This window comes from Centrocercus urophasianus, unplaced genomic scaffold, assembly GCF_019232065.1.
Source record: "Centrocercus urophasianus isolate 14NV4802_14NV808 unplaced genomic scaffold, USGS_Curo_1.0 seq_33, whole genome shotgun sequence".
Lineage (NCBI taxonomy): Eukaryota > Metazoa > Chordata > Aves > Galliformes > Phasianidae > Centrocercus > Centrocercus urophasianus.
Window position 1 is genome coordinate 3,242,668 of NW_024884900.1, and position 14,023 is coordinate 3,256,690.

At 39.4% G+C, this 14,023-nt stretch overlaps 1 protein-coding gene across 1 annotated transcript; it reads right to left on the bottom strand.

Annotated features, from left to right (window-relative positions):
* Positions 1–933: 933 nt before the first annotated feature.
* On the bottom strand, positions 934–13,951 carry TRPV1 (transient receptor potential cation channel subfamily V member 1). The gene is made up of 16 exons (XM_042829999.1): positions 11,075–13,951; positions 9,623–9,938; positions 8,921–9,087; positions 8,424–8,576; positions 7,898–8,038; positions 7,139–7,437; positions 6,304–6,480; positions 5,929–6,093; positions 5,569–5,664; positions 4,896–4,966; positions 4,092–4,257; positions 3,288–3,354; positions 2,518–2,834; positions 2,174–2,301; positions 1,807–1,922; positions 934–1,274 (listed from the first exon to the last, which is right to left on the bottom strand). The coding sequence occupies exons 1-16, from the start codon at positions 11,121–11,123 to the stop codon at positions 1,108–1,110; spliced, it is 2,595 nt and encodes an 864-aa protein (XP_042685933.1). The 5' UTR covers positions 11,124–13,951; the 3' UTR covers positions 934–1,107.
* Positions 13,952–14,023: the final 72 nt, after the last annotated feature.

The window sequence follows — 14,023 nt, forward strand, 5'->3', positions numbered from 1 at the left end:
CAAGAACAAAAAAAACTTTGATTTCAAAATAATTACTGTTATTCATTATTATACATCTGACCTTTGAAACATACAGTCTATATAGACACTCTGTCTTACTTTATGCAAAGTTCACCTGTTATCTAAATAAATGTCAATTTTGGGATCTCGTTAAGCCTTCAGCCTCAGTAACAGTAACTGTATATTCTGGAGTTTACTCAGACTCTGTAAGAGAAACATTTCGTTCATTTTGACTACCCAACCTTTACAATTTCACAGTGTATTTGTTCTTGTGTTATGAGAAAGGCTAACCACATCTTTAGATGATTCATTACTTACCGTTCTTTCACTGTGTCCCCATTTATCTCCTTTCCAAGAAACATTCTTCACAGCAACCTACCTTTGGTCTCCTGGTAATTTTTAACACAGCTAGTGGGTTTTCAAGGCTGGAAAGTCAGGAAATCAGGGCCTGTCACTGCTCAGACAAACACTTGTTAAAAGAATCTAAAAGCAGACATAGGTGGCAAGTGATAGCCTTTTCTCTATAGGCCTTTTTGTTATTTTCATATTATCAATGGAATATTCACCTTTACTGGCCACTTGCACCAATCGTCAAAACTTAGTGAAGGACCTGTAAGCTAAGGATGAGAATGTCAGCTCAGACCTCAAAAATGCATGAGAGCACTTACAAAGAGTGAAAGAAGTGAAGAATGGGAAAAAATCTGCAGCGAAAAAGAGCTCACTACCTTACTGACAGCTCTGAATCGTAGGAAATTCTCAGTGTATTTAATGTAAAGCAAAGCAAAAGAAAGCAAACCCACACCACACTATAAGAATTGTCTAACACTTTGTAAGTCAGTCTACATGCAAATATCTAGCCAAGTAAATAAAAACCAAGCAGTAAGTACCTACTTTCTTTCAGATTTGTATTAAAAATAACCATGAAGACATGAGTTTAAACAACGAGTAGTTTATTCAGGATACTTAATGAATCCTTGCACACAGTCATTTCCTAACTTCTTTGGTCTTTTTCCATAAATCCCTCTTCTTCTGAAGGAAGTGTTTTAATTGTCCTCCTTGTAAGAACCAACACAAACAATTGGCCTTCTTCTTAAAAACAAAAGAAAATCAGACTGACTTTGGAAGTGATTCCTTCAACGTCTCACAATCCTCTGGCTCATAATAAGGTTCCAAAATAGGTTTTAGCTTGATTTCTTCTGGAAGTTTTTGCGTTTCCTCTCTCCTGCTTCCATCTCTTAAAAGTGGAACCAAAGTTTTCCAGTTTTTCCCTGAAACTAAAAAGGAAAAAAATGGTTAATTTCTTCTCCACACAAACAGAAATATACAAGTAGTTTGAACAGGAAGCTGATGGAAGAAAGAAGCAGGAAGAAAGGGCTTTGTGGAATTTTTTCCACATTCTGTTTTCCATACTTCAGCTGGCAAGCGCAGCAGATTGTCTTAAACAACTCTGTGTGCTGGATGCTGGACTTCCAAGGAAGCTTCCTGAAGAAGCCATACTTGTGGCCTCCAAAGTAGCTTTTTGGCTATGTGGTTGCCAGCATACACTGTCACAAGCCTTCAGGATTTGCACATATTATCTGCCTTATAAAATCAACAGTCAGAATGCTGAATCCATAGTGCTTTTCTTCCAGAGAATAAAACTGCTATGCGAGTAATAAGCCCACATAGTCCTCTACATTTTGTTGTTGATTGAAAAAGACATAAACTTAGCTTCCATCATTATACTTAAATGTATAAACAGACTGCCCTCTAACAAACAATCTGTACTGCTTCTATCATTAGAATCTAGGTCCCTGAAACCCTCACCTCTACCAGGCTTAATAGAGTAACTGGGATTTCGTTTGAGGTCCCCAGAGCACCCAGGATCTTCGTTGATTATGCCCAGATTAGTATTCCACGTGGACCAGTTCACTTCATCAACTCTGGGGAAAGAACAACAAAAAGAATATCTATTCTAAGCATTAAGAGAGAATCCCAGGATGAGTTTATATCACCTACTGCCAACTCTCAAGCCAAAGGTCTGACCCAGAAAATAGATTAAACTGACTACTGTAGTATGGCACTTGTTGGAGGAGAGCTCCAAGGGGACAGTTCTTCTTCCCATTATCAATTATCAAATACTTAATGCTGTTTGTCTATAAAAGATTGCTCATTTGACATACAAGCAGGTTACCTAAAGCACCATCTGTAATCATCTTGGCCATCAGGTGTGATCCCCACCAAGACTTGCTTTCCAGATCGGAACGAGCGCCTCAAACAGTTCAAGTAGCTGTTTTCAATATCCAAGATTGTAATGGCTCTCTAACAGGGAAAACAAAGCAGACCACTAAGAACCTGCTGTTTCAGCCACGTAAATCCTGAATTCTGCCTTTAATTAGAAAAATAAATCTTGAACTTTTATTGTTATCACCACCTTAAAGCATGCATCAGACCCATCCATGAAACATCACCTCTGTTAGCATGACATTTAAATTCTCCACAACCTCCATCTTGGATAGCCTCACAGAACCAAGATACCTGGAGTTTCCAGATGCTCTTGCTCTCCTGTGCAATTTTGCTCACAGTTTCTCCCATCAGTGCAATAAGCATATTGAGCAGGAGGATGTACGTAAGGATGACATAGAGAACCAAAAGGATGACAAACACGGACTTGAACCTGTAGTTCTCTGTAAACTCCAGGTCTCCCATCCCAATAGTGAACTTGAAAAGTTCCAAGCAGGTATAATACAGACTGTTATAGGATGTGCGGCCTCGCTTTGTATGGCTGCATCGGGCATATTCAGAGCTATTTGTGTCCTGCCCCTCATTGTCATCTTCAATTAGAGTCACCACAGCTGTAGCAAAAGAAGAATCACATAGAAGATGAAAATATAATTTGAGAACATAAATCTATTGCAAGCAATAAAAATGAGCATGAAAGTATCAGATAAGACAAAATATTTTCATGGCACCTCGTCCCCAATGAAATTGCTCTATAAAATAGTCCCCCATAACTGTCACGTTTCAGTAAGTGTTGTCTCAGGTTTGTCTATGTAGAACAGGATGATTGTTTATCCATTCAGCTTTGTTAAGCAGTCTGAGACCCAGGCATGAAAAACAGTCATACACATAGCTGTTATTCTGAAAAGACTTTTGTAACAACATTGATTTGTTAGTTTTTCTTTGAAAACAAAAATTCCAAGTCTAGTTTCAAGTTTTCTAACTGAAAAATACAATTTTCTGAGATTCTTTGAGATAACAAAAAAAAAAAAAAACAACAACAAAAACAACTCCAAGTTTGATATTACCTGTGGAAAATCCCAAGAGGAATACTAGATAGACAAACATGAAGCGACATAAGTCTCTTAGGATCATCTGTAACATAGAAATGGAACATTTTTCTATTGCAAAACCTTGAACATAAACTGTAACAAAAGTTGGTCGAAAATATTCCTTCAGTTCCAGAAGGCAACTGCTGTGAAGTGGCTGCTTATGCATTAAACTGTTGTTCATCCTGCCAAGATGATTAACTTTAATACAGAAAACATTTTCCTCTGTTATTCAAGCAATAGTTTACACATGTGTGCAAGATACACGCTTAACAAATAGTTTCATCTTTGTGAGTGTAAATCATATTAAGATAATTGCCTCTTTCTTCCCCTCTTGGACTAGATGGCTACATCATACAGAGGTTTAGTAGCAGTTACTGCCTCCCACTTAACTGCTCTGTTTGGTAACATGTAAACTATTCTTAAGGAAATTTCCAGCTGGCAGAAAGTCCTGCTATTTCACACCAGATGAGCTCTCTAATGTTCTCAGTCAACATAGACACACCTATGTCTATCCAACTGTAGAGTTACTTCAAAGCATAAGAGTAACAGAAGGTATTAAGACCGCTATAAAATGCATGGATGTGGAACAGGTGCTTTTTTCTATGACTTAAAAAGTCTATCTCTTCGCTCAGAAAATAAAAGTTGAGTGTGGTTCTCTGATGGGCTTTCCAACGACATCACGAAAGCACCTGGTGACTCCACTCCTAGAAACCCAGGCACTGGTGGCAGTTTCCTCTTGTGAGCACTCTGCTAGCCTCACCACCCCCTCACTGTACTGACCTTTGCAATCATGACAGAGTAAATGCCCATCTGCTGGAAGCCACGGGTGTAGTATAGCATGTTAGCCCAGCCCAGAGCCAAGGAGAAGACCATGGAAGCCACATACAGTTCCTGGCCACAGAAGTACAGCACCACAGAGCTCAGGAGGAGCAAAGAGTGAACAAAGCTGAAAGACAAGTATGTTCTGAATCCAGAGTGCTGAGACAGTCATAGGTGGTATGAACAGAGGAGAAACATGAGATATACAGCATACTGAATGCACAGAAGCCTTGGCAGACCCTTCCTTTCTTTTCCATTCATTCTTTTCCTTCTCCAGTCCTACAGTTTCCTTTGCAAGCTCTTCAGTTTCCCCACATACAAACTTTCATATACTCTTGCTCTTCATTCTGACTGAAGGGAATAAAAGTCCTTGATGACATTCATTTCTTTAACACATCCTGTCCTTCCACAGACACATGAAATTGCCCATTTTAGCTGCACCTCCTCTAAGAAAACAAAGGGCCCAAATGAAAGTTTCCCTCGGGAATGGGAGGATGTCTGCACAACCAGTGCACATACTGCACTGCAAGTCCAACTTGGAGATCTATTCCTAACTCAGCTGCATGATGCAGTCACTACATTTCTGAACGCTTAATCTGCTTTACCTCCACATTACTGATCCAGACACACTTGTTTAAGTGCTACAATAGCCACTGGCAAGTATTTTGTAAGGTGCCTACCAATTAGAAGTGGTTTAAGCCAAAGCAACAGATCTCACAGTCACCCGCTTCATGCTGAGATACAATCACAGACACAGGCACTTACAAAAGAACTTCACTGTAACTGTCAACTATCAGTGTCTTCAATGATGGGCGCCTCTGCACAAAATACTGTATCTGAAAGAAAGAAAGAAAAAAAACAGAATGAAGACTAACTTTGTATCCAAGGAGAGAGTAAATATCCCAAGTGAATATATCAGCTAAGCATTGGTTTCTATACCAGGGAGCTGGTACCCATCCAACATTTGGCAAGAACAGTTAAAAGAACACTGTTGCAAGGGAGACACTTTGGTAACGTAACATTCCCCTTACATCTTGGGCCTCACCTCTTTTGGTGACTCCAGTCTATTCAGCCACTGGTCTGAAGATCTGTGAATCACTGTATATTCCCCATTGGTTGCCAAGAGGAAGGTGACTGACTTTAAACCAGGACAGCTAAACTTAAATGCAGGTTTGGCTACTTGCAATACTCCATTCTTACATTTTGGCCAACATAACTGTTTAGATGCTCATTGACTTCTTAGGTCTCTCTTTGCACAATAGATAAAACTGTACCTTAGACAAAGGGCTTGTTAGCAACCTGATATCTCCTAACCAGGGCAAAGAAAAAGCTTTGCAGCTCTAGATTAAAACATGTATTATCTTGGCAATGAATTCAAAAGGCAGGTTTGGTTCTCACTTGCACTTACAGCAAAAAAGAAAAGTTTCAAGTATCTTACCCCTCTGAAAAAAAAATACAGTCCTCCCAATACGCTCAGTATCTCTCCAGTCACTCGAAAATATTCCCCAGTGCTGTGACCAAAAGTGAAGGGAGGCTGTGTAAAACAGAACACAGAGATATTCAGCAGAACTTGAGATAGGAAAGACCTGTCCTTGCCAGTGGCTGAAAACAATTACATTTCTGAGATAACAAGTTAAATTTCTGAATGTGCTGCACCAAGGGTGCAAGTCTTGCCTGAAAAGCAAGTGAGATCAAAGTCTCCCTCCCACCTTCAGGAAAGGAAGAAAACTGACATTAGGAGCACACATGCAAATGGGAGGCTGCTCTGGGATATCACGCACTGAGAGTGACAACATACATTTTCCCCCTTCTGCACAGGTCTGTAGTAGGCAGCCGTGGTCAGGATGCTGATATGAATTGCATATACGAAGAAGTTGAAGTAAAATAAGTGCTTGACAAACCGGTCCCACTTGTCTTGCAGCAGCCTGTTAAGGGGTTCTACCAGCAGCATCTCGTGACGATTCTGAGTGGAAAGATAAAGAGGAGAACCTTGACAGGTTCCATATGCACTGGGCTTTAAAAATAGCAAGTGATGCTCAATTTTAGCAAATGCTTCCTCTAATACAAGTTGTTGTTTTACAGAAATGACACAAAAGATGTACTGTGTAGAACACAAAGCTCTTCTCCAGCAGTCCCCAGTCTGCAAATAAACATCAAGGAAGTACATACTTACTGGTGTTTCACTACTGTAGGCAATAATTTCAAGCACTGAATTTTTCTCACATGTGTCTATGCAGGACAGGTCATAAAGAGATGAGTGGACAGGTCCATAAGCCCATTCAGTGAACTTCCTTGACAAGTGTCTGCACTCAGGATCTTTGATCTCTCGTCTGAGGATGTAAGCGAAAATCTAATTGAAAAGAACAACACAACCAGCATTTCAGTGCTGACAGTTCTAGTTCCTCAGTATCTTCATAACAGATGAATACTTTTATTTAGATTAACACAGTTTAACTATGCTGAAGTTAATTCACTGGACTGGACTGAAAGAGATTGAAGTCTGAATAAAAAAAATTTAATTTTCTCACTGTATGCTGGTGGATGGAAAATGCAGATGTAGAATAAAGTTCATTTCATTACTTTCTACTACATACAATTTGCAATTATCCATGTTTCAAACCTACCAGAGAAATACAGAAATATTTGTTATACATCTGAGTATACAGTCATGATGAATGGAGACAGTCAGATGGTGAGTTCCATCCATCAATCAAAAGTACAGGCCTCTTGTTCAGAAGATAGCAGAAACCCACTTTCTGTTTCCACCTGGGCTGTCTCATGTACTGCTAGTATGCATGTAGTGCCACCTGGGCAGATGCATGCATGCACACACACTTCTCAAGGGCATTAAGCACTGTGCAGTTTTGCATGTTGGACTGCAATATTAATTCCTGTTAATAGAAAGGACTTAGCAATAAGCAGTGATAAAATCTATCCTGCGTAAATGTTCCACCTGTACTCTGTATCACATAACAGTAAAGGACAGCTGGACACATTTGCTCACCTACCCCTATCTTCCCTGTTTTGGCTGCCAATGTTAATGGAGTCAGCCCTTTTTTGTTGGTGAGTTCTTCCAACTTCAGGATAGGATTTATTTTGGCACCAAGGATCAATATGTTATTGTACATCTTGGTAACAAACTTGGTATTATCCTTAGTGTTATCTGCAATCTCCACCAGAGTATGCAGGACCATGTTGCCCATGGAGTCCTCAGCAGCAATATCAGCAGCCTGGTAGGGGTTCTCAAGGAGGAATTTCACAATGCAGAGCTGATTGGTGCAGGCAGCCAGAGACAGGGGCAGCTCTCCTATGGATAAGAAATGAGTGGTCAGAATGCCTAGTAGACATGCATAAACAGAAAAGAGACCACATTATTTTCAGCTTTCACTGTGAGAAGAGGTGGATTTCTCTGTTTAACTCTTGGGATTCAAACAGCTATCACATTTTCTTCAGCTTAACTGCACTAGAGAAACATGGCTGCTTATAAAAACACAAAATAAAGAGTGGTGGAAGGTTACAATCTCTCAAAAAAGAAGTGCTCAAAAAATAAAAGGATGGAGACAGCAAGCTGGCAATGAACATCATCAGCTACTGTGTTTCTTTATGCACTCATCTTTGGGAAGAAAGTATCTGGAATAAGTCATGCATCAAACCATTTATGACTTTCAAGCCTCCAGTCTCAAATAAACAGGATTATTTAACATCTTTCAGTTGGGATAATGCTAGGATAACTCATTCAATCAAGCTCATAATGCGCTTAATCCTACCAAAATAAAAACCAGGTTTCCCTTTGATTTTCCTGAAGAACTCCCCACATGCTCTTGCATGAACATCCGCTCCATTCTGGACCAAGAGTTTAACCAGGTACATGTTCCTTCTCTCAATGGCAATGTGGAGTGCAGTCTGGCCTACAGAGACAGAAAGAAATCTTCAACTTTTAACACAAACTGAGAGTAGCACAATTCATTCAGCTTCACATTAGATGGTGGAACCGAGAGCTCTGTAGACTTACAAAACTGTAGAATTAAACAAAAAAAGATGGCACAAACAGCAAATGGAAGCCCCTGGAACTTGCTGTTAAATCACTCTGTCACAAAGGGTGGAATATTGCACCTGTTTAACAAGACAGATCTAGCATGAATGCACTGGTTGTTAATCACACACTGGAACTTTGGGGCACTCCCTCCTCAAGCATAACACCTCACACAGAAGACTGAGAGCCCTGCCTAGCCCTATTTCCAGTCTTATCAGCAAGAGTATTCACTATTTCAACTGTATTCTCTGTTTTCTTACCCTTGTAGTAGTTGTCAGTATATTCTGCATTCACAAACTCTTTCAGAGTTCCAGTTTTCTTTGCAATATCCAGCAGCAAGGGAATGGTATCATTTTTCCCATCATGTAGATTCAGCATGGCTTTCAGTAAGCAGGTTTTCCCAGTTTCTGGTTCTAAAATGAACAAAATTACAGCTACACAGAAATGTCTAGAAATGTCTACACAGAAATCTACTCCCAAGCATGCAAGAATTAACGTGGTTCTTTTGAAAAGACAAGAAAATCCAGCCAAAGTTCCACAGAAAACATCAATTTTCTGCATTCTCCTGTGCCTTTCAATCAATGGACTGCCTAATCAGTAGGAACTACAGGCTATCAGAGGACCCTCTACAGCTAGTTTACATTTAACAATGCTGTTTTGTGCAGGAAGTTTTTATTCCCCCCACCCTGTTACCCGTCTCAGGAGTAGTCTTGGAAGAAGACAAGGGCATCTTTAGGTATGTGACATTATGTGATACCTTTGAATTCATCATCTGTGAGATGCTTCAAGGTCCTATTAAGATAGAGCAGCAGATCATCCAGGTCCTTTGTGTTGCCTTGGGCTACAGCATCAAAGATCCTTCTGCGGTCATAAAATTTGAAAGCTTTTTCAGAGCAGCCTGTGATGGAATCTGTTGACAGGAGCCTAACAGGGTAAATTTTAGTTACTAAAACCAGGCATTTAGCAGGCTTTTTATAAACTACCACACAACTATTTTTCATTTGCTTGTGCAAAATAGCAAGTACAATGATGAGCACAGATGGATCTCCAAAATGTACAAGATCAATAACATCTGATAGCAACTGTCCTGATAAAATTAGGAGTTTGCTGCTGAAATGTTGAAAGCAAGATTTCACGTTGCATTGTAGTACAGCAGTCTAAATGCAGGTGTGGGATCCAGGCAGTACCAGGTTCTTATTCTGAGCAATGTCCATTTACTGAGCAGTTTCAAGTGTGCGAACTAAATCTTATCATTAAGATTCATGGGCTGGATTTTTAGAGATGCAAAGTGATGAGAGCTAGTATCAATTTCAAGCAAAATACTCCTTTAGGCACCAAAAATAGCAAAACTGAGAAGACAGGCACGCAAATGTGCAAACAATAAATACTGCTCTAAGTAGCACAGCCTACGACTGCCAAAATGTACTCATTTCAACCACATTTTAAAAGGCAAACTTACTTGTGAAGTTTCCCCCTCTCCATATTGGCATGAAATTTGATGACAGAAGGTGCCATCAGGTGATCCATCTGGTAAAAGGAATCCATTGGAGCCATGTCTTTGTCACTATCCCCCATCACAAATCGTCCACGTCTTGCGAAGATATTGCTTCTGGATGGCTGCACCTTGCTGCTGAATGTACCCTGCAGGTTGTCAGGTGCTTCCAATGCAGAATCTTCCCCATCTGTGTGTTCATCTGTCACTTCAGATTCTTCTATGTCAGAACTGCCAAATTTCTTCATCTTCTCAAGAATGGAAGACATGATGAACATGCAGCCTGCAACAAACCACACAAACACTTCAGGTCAGCATTTTAGAGTGCCACAAGTCCCTTTTTGCCTAGGATTGTGCTCCAGAAACAGCCAGGAATTAATTGATTTGTCTCATCTCAGAAATGAAACAGGACACATATTCACTATGCTTAGAGTTCAGGCAGTTTAGTAGGTTGTTATCCCTATGCTGTTTTGTTTTTTTTTACTGTCTCCACTGCCCCATTCATTTCAGAATAGAGAAAGCAAACCAGAGTGTACCTGAGCTTGCCAGCCACCACACTGCAAACTCAGTCACTTCTGCTTAAAATCCAATGTCTGTCAAGGCCTGAACTTCAGACCACAAATAATCTCTGCATTTATGTTCTGCTTTCTAACTGATTTGTGCCACAATATATTTTCAGGAGTACATCAAGCCTGTGATAGAAGCCTGATATCTTGTGCTGTAATCATATCTTAATGATCTTGAGCAGAGAGGGCTTCCTGTTTTTGGAAGGGTATCACTTAGTGGCTTTACCAGGGTTACAGCAGCGCTAGATGAAAACTGGGGCTTGTAGCTCTTGTGAGATTGGTGTCGCCTCAAACACAAGATTAGGAAATAGAAAAGTTTACCGCAGATAAAAGATGACTGTAAGACCACAGGTTTGATCTTGTCTGATTTACAACCACAAAGAGCTTGACACAAGTTAACAAATATGCCATACTAAAGGTAGAATAGGGATTTTGTCTTTCTTATCAAACTGCTTTGACCAATGAAATGTTGGTGTTCACATCACTGAATGTGAAATATCCTGGAAATCCAGTGGAGACAGGAATACATCGTACCAGAGCTACTACATAGCTGGCTTTAAGAGGGAACTGGATAGCTTTAGAATCAAATTCTCCAATTCTAGATTGCTACAAAATCTTACAGCTATGAACATAAGCATTACAAAATCTTCAAAAGGCTTTCAATTATACACCAATACCAGTCATTAGCAATTATCTCTGTACATTCAGTTTGAATTCAACATAAATAAGCTTCAAGGCTGTTTCTCTTCATAAAAATCTTCTGAGGGATCATCTGCAAACCTACAACGCACAGTAAAGCTGCACTGTAACCCCTGCATGGCATGAGATAATATTTACACTAAGAATCACTTACTTTTTCCTTTCCAAGCAGGATGGGAAAGAGACTTGTCAGGCTTTTGCATTTCCTACCATTTTCTATAACATACATGGAAATAAAACATCAATGTGCACATTTAGGGTAACTGGAAGCAAAACAGCAAAGTACAGATGAAACACTAAAGACTGCAATTCAAATTGCTGAGTCTTCTGGGCTCACCTTTCAAGTTTTCTGTGTCCCTGTGTCCAATCACCCTGAGAGAATAACTGTTTTTTGTTAACTGTTCTGTAAGTAAGAAGTTCTCTATAGAAAAATATTCTCCCTTGGAACATGATACCAGAAGTACAGAAGAACAAGCACAGTAAGTAAAAAGTTACAAACATACTTTTATATAAAAAAAAAGGAAAAAAATATAGTAGGAATACAGACATGTATGATTTTTAATTTTAGTCTCACTTAAATCAACGTGAATCAAGCCAAAAGCATCAGGGAGATGGCTATGCAAAATGGAATCATGTAATTTACACAGAATATCTATAACATTAGAATAAGCAGAACAGCCTTAATCTTGTCTTCCTGCCAATTTACTCAAACCTGTCTCAGTTACTGCATGTGCTTCTATTTCTAATGCCCACTGTCAGTATCTCTGATAATGCAGACAAAGCTGCATTTCCTTTTAAGTTTGAATTTGGAAAAAAAAAAAAAACACAACATTCAAATTCAATAGAAATATTCTTGAAAGAAATATACATCTCCTGGAAAAACACGTAACCCACCTAACTCTTGAAGCCCATGTGATTAAAGCTTGATCTGATAAACAAGGAAACACTTTTTTACAATGTCTAACTGAATCACAACTTAAGATAAATAATAGAGTGCTTACAAATAACTAGCAAGCATACTACTCAAATACATGTACAGAACTTACGAATGTTGCAAAAAAATCCTGTCTTCTGCAAAATAGTCTCAGTAAACGCCCTCTGTTCTACAGGAATTTGGTGCCAGAGATTCCTCCTCCTAGGTGCCTGGGCTGCAAAGACTTCAGAGTTTGCTTCTCCACTCCATTTGTCTATGTTCGTTCTATCGTTCAATCGTTCTATGTGCAGATGATTTTAATTTTTTTTAGAATCAAGGGAAGTTCAGTAGAAGAGGGAATAGAGTAATAAAACCATTAAGAACAGTTCTGGAACCAGAAGCATCAGTAGCTTCTATTCCCAGGAGTTCAGCAAAGCTCTTTACAAGAATCACAGCAAGTTGCTGTTGTTTTTCCCCCACTAATTGCATTTAGTAATGGATACTCTTCTACAGATTTCCTCTTCGTAAATACACTCAAGCTTGCAAAAAGCCCAAACCATCAAACAGCAATTGTTCCTGCAGCTCACAGCTTCATTTCACTTCACAAAACTTTGTAAAATATGCCACAGCTTTTCTCTGAGATTATTCATCTTTCTGGGCCCTCTTGAGTGGCTGCAGCAAAGCCCTATAGAGTATTTCACATACAAGCTGATTCTGAAGAGAGTGGAGGGAGAACCCAACTGAAAGTCCTACAGACATTCTATCATTCCACATTCCTATTATGCTTTATTTAAATAACACATATGGAACAGCAAGCTTTCAAACAGTGTTGCCATCAGGAAAACAACAGCAATAGCAACAGAACAATTGAATCAAAAATGGATCTAATACCCTTACAAATGAAGAACTGTGTCAAATATTGCTAAATGTACCACTCATATAAGATCTTTCCACCAGACCAGCCTAGAGAGTTTTTCCAGAAGATTAAGTCACTAGGCTGTAGCTGTCAGGCCAGAAAAAACCTCCAGTTCCAGCTTTGGAGCTATGGAGCTAGATAATTAAATTATTGAATGAAATTACAGAGCATAAGAGATCTTTCTAGTCCTACCATCTATCCATATATAAAAGAATAACATATTTGTCTATTCAACAGCAAACTAATTACACTACTTAAAATACTCTGTGGAATCACATACAAATAAAATATAATGCCTGTGCATTAATACATAAATACAGATTACCAATAAACCAGGTTCTTGGCTGGTCGTCCTGGAACTTTGCTGAGCTAAGCATCTGCTTCAGCATTATGATTAACTCCTTCATTATTTTCAGCACAGAGCTTAGTAAGAAAACTACATGGAGGTCTCCCTTACTCAGTCTCTAGCTTCTTGCTTTTGCTAAGTGTTCCTTCTCTCCTCCCACTTCCAGCATCAACTCTTCTCAGTTTTGCCATGTTCTCATGTGTGCACTTTGGGAGCTCTCTGGCATTTTCTGAGCATTGATGTCAACCCCATCAGCCTACTTGATTTCTGTTTCCTGTGAAGATGTTACTTCTTTCTTACCAGCAGCCACTCCATTACTTTCTGCAATAGTTGTCAGTGACATATTCTACCTCCACAGGGACCTTCTTGTAGGTCTTTTCCAACTTTGGTGTTTCTGTGATTCTGCTCATCAGAATGTGCTAAAGCTGATCAAAAGCAAGAGTAACAAACAAGAGGGAATTTATTCCCTTTTCTTGGGTGTGCATCCCACAGCTTTGGTGTGCCACCAAGCTTCTTAAATAAGATTGAGATCCTCCTCTGTTGTCATGCTGTATGTATACTACGAAAGACCCTGAGAATAAAAAGTCTCTAATGAAAGCATCATGTTAAGTTGCTGCTGGTTTCTCCCAGTCCTCCCAGACACACTTCCTACCAGGAAAACAAGCCTTGCATGAAGTATCATTTTATGGAGAAAGTTAATGGCTCTTTCCTAGTGACTCAGTCAAATTTAATGTGATGATTACTTATTTCACAAGCAGGAATTACAGAACAAGGAAATGGAGGACCCTGTGCACACACAAACAGACAATGCAAGCTGATTTTTTTTCAATGTAATGAGTGAGATGGCAGGCTGAACAACTCCAGAGAAAGCAAGGAAGTGAAAGGAAACACTGAACAGCCGAGAACAAAAATAATAATAATTAAAAAA

Excerpts from the sequence above, each read along its gene's own strand:
- TRPV1 (XM_042829999.1), bottom strand. The coding sequence starts at position 11,123 with ATGCAAAAGCCTGACAAGTCTCTTTCCCATCCTGCTTGGAAAGGAAAA. Across the intron at positions 8,577-8,920 it reads CACAGATGATGAATTCAAAG|AACCAGAAACTGGGAAAACC; the intron begins GTATCACATAAT and ends TGTTCATTTTAG. Across the intron at positions 1,275-1,806 it reads CTCTATTAAGCCTGGTAGAG|TTTCAGGGAAAAACTGGAAA; the intron begins GTGAGGGTTTCA and ends TTTCCTTTTTAG.